The 6,794-nt window shown below is 44.1% G+C and overlaps 1 protein-coding gene across 1 annotated transcript in view; it reads right to left on the reverse strand.

The window, feature by feature from the left end:
* Positions 1 to 1,076: 1,076 nt before the first annotated feature.
* The window catches only part of LOC308128230 (exostosin-1a-like), a gene marked incomplete at both ends in the record, with an annotated part of 32,189 nt that continues 26,471 nt past the window's right edge, over positions 1,077 to 6,794 (reverse strand). The window contains 1 exon segment of the mRNA XM_080493943.1: positions 1,077 to 1,166. Coding sequence (XP_080350069.1) covers positions 1,077 to 1,166 — 90 coding nt within the window.

A 6,794-nucleotide genomic window follows, 5' to 3' on the forward strand; every position in this document is an offset into this window, starting at 1 on the left:
AGGAGGTGAACAGGAGGAACAGGAGGAGGAGGAGGAGAACAGGAGGAGGAGGAGGAGGAGGAGAACAGGAGGAGGAGGAGGAGGAGGAGAACAGGAGGAGGAGGAGGAGAACAGGAGGAGGAGGAGGAGGAGGAGAACAGGAGGAGGAGGAGAACAGGAGGAACAGGAGGAGGAGGTGAACAGGAGGAGGTGAACAGGAGGAGGAGGTGAACAGGAGGAGGAGGAGAACAGGAGGAGGAGGTGAACAGGAGGAGGAGGAGAACAGGAGGAGGAGGAGAACAGGAGGAGGAGGTGAAGAGGAGGAGGAGGAGGAGAACAGGAGGAGGAGGAGAACAGGAGGAGGAGGTGAAGAGGAGGAGGAGGAGGAGAACAGGAGGAGGAGAACTTTAACACACTGGAAACTAAGTTATGACCAAACCAAACCCAGAACCTCTCCTCTCATTCCAGCCTGCAGGTTCCTCAATCCACCAAAGTCCAGAAGTTTCCAGACAAACCATCAAACTGACTGACGCCATCTTGGGAAACCTGCCCCAAGGCATTGTGGGATATCCAAGATGGTGGCAGCTCCAGCCAGAACATCAACATCTGAGTCTTGAATCCTGGAGAAAGTCTGGATGTAGTGGAACTGAAGCTTTTTCCTCAGAGAATCCAGATGTGCAGAGATCCAGAGGACAAACGGGATCTTGTGACACGAAGCCTCGGGAACCTTCAGGAGGTTCTGGGACGCTGAGACGTCAACAAACCGGGGATGGGCCCACCTTGAGGTCTGCTGTTTGTGTGGTACGTCTGGTTCTGATGGACTCTCCTTATGTCTGTGCACCTAAACCAGGAATGTAGCGTTGGTTCTTCCTTCAGCAGTCTGGTCTCATGAGTCTGTCCTACGGTTTAGGGGTCTTCGTCAGGTCTGAGGAATCCAGGTGGTTTAGAGGGTCCAGCCAAACGGTCCAGCTTCGGTCTGAAGCTTTTCCTGCTTCATGAGGTTGATCAGGGGTTAAATCTGATCCCCACTTCATTTCTAACCATCACGTGTTCTTCCAGACGTGAAGCGGTCGGTCGATAAGCTCTCAGCCACTCACCTCGTTGGTGGAGAGGACGGAGTCTTCGTCCAGGCTGAGGACGGCATCGGTCTGGATGACGTCGTGGGGGTAGAACCGACTGCTCATGGTCTACGGAGGGAAACACACATCAAGACGTCACTGCATTTATCTGAAACGCTTCGTTACAGCAAGAAACTCTTTAGAGTCCGAAGTGGAAGTTCTGTGTTAGTTTGGCCCCCTGCTGAGTGAGAGCCCAGTGGACCCTGATCCAGTGGACCCTGATCCAGTGGACCCTGATCCAGTGGACCCTGATCCATCAGTGACCTGTTAGTGACTCGTTATTAAAGCCTGAATAATTTACCTGCGTACAAAGAAAAGGCAGCGATTTATAGGAAGGGAGGTTTCAAACCAGCAACTCTACACAGGATATATGATGCTTATAAGGTTTGAGATGATCGGACCCATTAGAGGTTCTGGTGTAAAACGGATGTGTTACGGTTCCGATTCACCAAAACTCCATGAAGTATCGTAAAGTAGATGAAGTATCGTAAAGTAGATGAAGTATCGTAAAGTGGACGAAGTATCGTAAAGTGCATGAAGTATCGTAAAGTAGATGAAGTATCGTAAAGTAGATGAAGTATCGTAAAGTGGATGAAGTATCGTAAAGTAGATGAAGTATCGTAAAGTAGACGAAGTATCGTAAAGTAGATGAAGTATCGTAAAGTAGACGAAGTATCGTAAAGTAGACGAAGTATCGTAAAGTGCATGAAGTATCGTAAAGTAGATGAAGTATCGTAAAGTAGATGAAGTATCGTAAAGTAGACGAAGTATCGTAAAGTGCATGAAGTATCGTAAAGTAGATGACGTATCGTAAAGTAGACGAAGTATCGTAAAGTAGATGAAGTATCGTAAAGTGCATGAAGTATCGTAAAGTAGATGAAGTATCGTAAAGTAGATGAAGTATCGTAAAGTAGATGAAGTATCGTAAAGTGCATGAAGTATCGTAAAGTAGATGAAGTATCGTAAAGTAGATGAAGTATCGTAAAGTGGATGAAGTATCGTAAAGTAGATGAAGTATCATAAAGTGGATGAAGTATCGTAAAGTGCATGAAGTATCGTAAAGTAGATGAAGTATCATAAAGTGCATGAAGTATCGTAAAGTAGATGAAGTATCGTAAAGTAGATGAAGTATCGTAAAGTGCATGAAGTATCGTAAAGTAGATGAAGTATCGTAAAGTAGATGAAGTATCGTAAAGTGCATGAAGTATCGTAAAGTAGATGAAGTATCGTAAAGTAGATGAAGTATCGTAAAGTGCATGAAGTATCGTAAAGTAGATGAAGTATCGTAAAGTGGATGAAGTATCGTAAAGTGGATGAAGTATCGTAAAGTGGATGAAGTATCGTAAAGTAGATGAAGTATCGTAAAGTGGATGAAGTATCGTAAAATAGATGAAGTATCGTAAAGTAGATGAAGTATCGTAAAGTAGATGAAGTATCGTAAAGTGGATGAAGTATCGTAAAGTGCATGAAGTATCGTAAAGTAGATGAAGTATCATAAAGTGCATGAAGTATCGTAAAGTAGATGAAGTATCGTAAAGTAGATGAAGTATCGTAAAGTGCATGAAGTATCGTAAAGTAGATGAAGTATCGTAAAGTAGATGAAGTATCGTAAAGTGCATGAAGTATCGTAAAGTAGATGAAGTATCGTAAAGTGCATGAAGTATCGTAAAGTAGATGAAGTATCGTAAAGTAGACGAAGTATCGTAAAGTAGATGAAGTATCGTAAAGTGCATGAAGTATCGTAAAGTAGACGAAGTATCGTAAAGTAGATGAAGTATCATAAAGTGGATGAAGTATCGTAAAGTGCATGAAGTATCGTAAAGTAGATGAAGTATCATAAAGTGCATGAAGTATCGTAAAGTAGATGAAGTATCGTAAAGTAGATGAAGTATCGTAAAGTGCATGAAGTATCGTAAAGTAGATGAAGTATCGTAAAGTGCATGAAGTATCGTAAAGTAGATGAAGTATCGTAAAGTAGATGAAGTATCGTAAAGTGCATGAAGTATCGTAAAGTAGATGAAGTATCATAAAGTGGATGAAGTATCGTAAAGTGGATGAAGTATCGTAAAGTGGATGAAGTATCGTAAAGTGGATGAAGTATCGTAAAGTAGATGAAGTATCGTAAAGTAGATGAAGTATCGTAAAGTGGATGAAGTATCGTAAAGTGCATGAAGTATCGTAAAGTAGATGAAGTATCATAAAGTGCATGAAGTATCGTAAAGTAGATGAAGTATCGTAAAGTAGATGAAGTATCGTAAAGTGCATGAAGTATCGTAAAGTAGATGAAGTATCGTAAAGTAGATGAAGTATCGTAAAGTGCATGAAGTATCGTAAAGTAGATGAAGTATCGTAAAGTAGATGAAGTATCGTAAAGTGCATGAAGTATCGTAAAGTAGATGAAGTATCGTAAAGTAGATGAAGTATCGTAAAGTGGATGAAGTATCGTAAAGTAGATGAAGTATCGTAAAGTGGATGAAGTATCGTAAAGTAGATGAAGTATCGTAAAGTGGATGAAGTATCGTAAAGTAGATGAAGTATCGTAAAGTGGATGAAGTATTGTAAAGTAGATGAAGTATCGTAAAGTAGATGAAGTATCGTAAAGTAGATGAAGTATCGTAAAGTGCATGAAGTATCGTAAAGTAGATGAAGTATCGTAAAGTAGATGAAGTATCGTAAAGTGGATGAAGTATCGTAAAGTGGATGAAGTATCGTAAAGTGGATGAAGTATCGTAAAGTGGATGAAGTATCGTAAAGTAGATGAAGTATCGTAAAGTGGATGAAGTATCGTAAAGTGGATGAAGTATCGTAAAGTAGATGAAGTATCGTAAAGTGGATGAAGTATCGTAAAGTGGATGAAGTATCGTAAAGTGCATGAAGTATCGTAAAGTAGATGAAGTATCGTAAAGTGCATGAAGTATCGTAAAGTAGATGAAGTATCGTAAAGTGCATGAAGTATCGTAAAGTAGATGAAGTATCGTAAAGTGGATGAAGTATTGTAAAGTGCATGAAGTATCGTAAAGTAGATGAAGTATCGTAAAGTAGATGAAGTATCGTAAAGTAGATGAAGTATCGTAAAGTGGATGAAGTATCGTAAAGTGGATGAAGTATCGTAAAGTAGATGAAGTATCGTAAAGTAGATGAAGTATCGTAAAGTAAAATGCTGCGAATCAATAACTGAATTGATTTGGATTTGCTGCATGTGCATATAGAATAAAACCAACAAATATATATAGATTGACCTGCTCCTTTTGAAAACACTGACTTGAATGAATAAAGTGAAACTCTATGACAGGAAGACGCAGTTTTCAGGAGTTTTAATGTTAAAAGTAAAAGAGCAGCTTCACTAATCCCCTCCAATGTCCTGCACCGTTCACCGTTAACCTTACCGGTGTGACGCAGCTTAACGTTAACCTTACCGGTGTGACGCAGCTTAACGTTAACCTTACCGGTGTGACGCAGCTCAACGTTAACCTTACCGGTGTGACGCAGCTTAACGTTAACCTTACCGGTGTGACGCAGCTTAACGTTAACCTTACCGGTGTGACGCAGCTTAACGTTAACCTTACCGGTGTGACGCAGCTCAACGTTAACCTTACCGGTGTGACGCAGCTCAACGTTAACCTTACCGGTGTGACGCAGCTCAACGTTAACCTTACCGGTGTGACGCAGCTTAACGTTAACCTTACCGGTGTGACGCAGCTCAACGTTAACCTTACCGGTGTGACGCAGCTTAACGTTAACCGTACCGGTGTGACGTAGCTTAACGTTAACCGTACCGGTGTGACGTAGCTTAACGTTAACCGTACCGGTGTGACGCAGCTCAACGTTAACCTTACCGGTGTGACGCAGCTCAACGTTAAACTTACCGGTGTGACGTAGCTCAACGTTAACCTTACCGGTGTGACGCAGCTCAACGTTAACCTTACCGGTGTGACGCAGCTCAACGTTAACCTTAACGGTGTGACGCAGCTTAACGTTAACCTTACCGGTGTGACGCAGCTCAACGTTAACCTTACCGGTGTGACGCAGCTTAACGTTAACCGTACCGGTGTGACGTAGCTTAACGTTAACCGTACCGGTGTGACGCAGCTCAACGTTAACCGTACCGGTGTGACGTAGCTTAACGGTGTGACGCAGCTTAACGTTAACCTTACCGGTGTGACGCAGCTTAACGTTAACCGTACCGGTGCGACGCAGCGGGTTAGCTCGTCTTTCCCTCCTCGGTCTTTTTCTCTAATCAACTCATTTCATGTCACTGCAGTGAACTTTCATGTTTCACTACTGACATTTTTACACGGATCCATGAAGCAGATTGAATTCCTGCCCCTGGGGGGGCACGGGGGGGGGGGGGGGGGGGGGGGGTAATCAGAGGCTTAATTCACAAGTAAGACCACAAATATCCTCGAGCTTCTCGTCCTAATGAGCTGATGAACGCAGGCGATGGAAGTTAATCAAGAAATTAAGCGTGACATCCCCCCCACCCCCCCGCCCCTCCCCCCTCCCCCCCCCCCCCCCCCCCCCCATCATTTGAGAGCGCCATGTGAAGAGTTGAATTAAACTGCTGCTGGAAGTCGGAGCTCTTTGGCACAGACGTTGGTTTTGTTTGGACGGTGGCCTTCTGATGAGCAGGCAGGTGATTGGTTCAGTCGGGACGGGGTCAGGCGGTGGAGGACTGAGTCAGCCGCCTCAGGAAAAACACTGTTTGCTTTTTACGGCAATAAATTCCCGACATGCTCATCATTCTCATCCGTCTCGACACAGTCGTGTTACTAAATGATTCAAACGGGCTTAAATTGAATTTCCCAGATGCTTTGATGAAACCATCAACGCGTCCCAGCGTCCCTCAGAGCGTCTTCAGGACTTCATCACACTTTAGCTCCAGTCTAGTGCAGGTTAATATTCAGTGTTTAAACTCCTCCCACCGAATTAAATGTCGATCAATCACATTGGCGTATTTGTCAGGAATGTGATGAGAACCGATCACGTTCTGCTCCAAATGAGACGCCATCTGAGGTTCTCCTCCTTCACCCATTCATGGATGGAATTGGTTAATTGTATCACACACTTCCCTCTCATTCAGGCTCTCCTCTGTCATCTCTCACCTGCCGGCTCCTTTTATTCAGAGATGTGGCCTTAAACTCCTGGGACAGGATGAATTTATCTAACCCCCCCCCCCCCCCCCCCCCACCCCCACCCCCACCGGCTTCATGGTGTCAAAGCTCCCTTTGCCTCTGGACAGAGATTAGATCCCCCAGACCTCCTGTGGTTCGGCCTTATCTCTGTGGCTCTTTCTCTCCTTTCACTCATTTCCTCTCTTTATATTTGCCGGTTCAAGAGTCTGGAGATATCTGCTCTGCTTTTAGGTCTCGATGTCTGTAAATTACAATCCAAAGTCAAAGATCACGGAGCTATCTGCAGCGCCGTGACACCAGCTACCAAGGAGGTACCAAGGAGGTACCAAGGAGGTACCAAGGAGGTACCAACAAGGTACCAAGGAGGTACCAAGGAGGTACCAACGAGATACCAACGAGGTACCAAGGAGGTACCAAGGAGGTACCAAGGAAGTACCAAGGAGGTACCAACGAGATACCAAGGAGGTACCAAGGAGGTACCAAGGAGGTACCAAGGAGGTACCAAGGAGATACCAAGGAGGTACCAAGGAGGTACGAAAGAGATACAAGGAGATACCAAGGAGGT

This window comes from Lipophrys pholis (assembly GCF_963383615.2).
Source record: "Lipophrys pholis genome assembly, contig: SCAFFOLD_362, whole genome shotgun sequence".
Classification (NCBI taxonomy): domain Eukaryota; kingdom Metazoa; phylum Chordata; class Actinopteri; order Blenniiformes; family Blenniidae; genus Lipophrys; species Lipophrys pholis.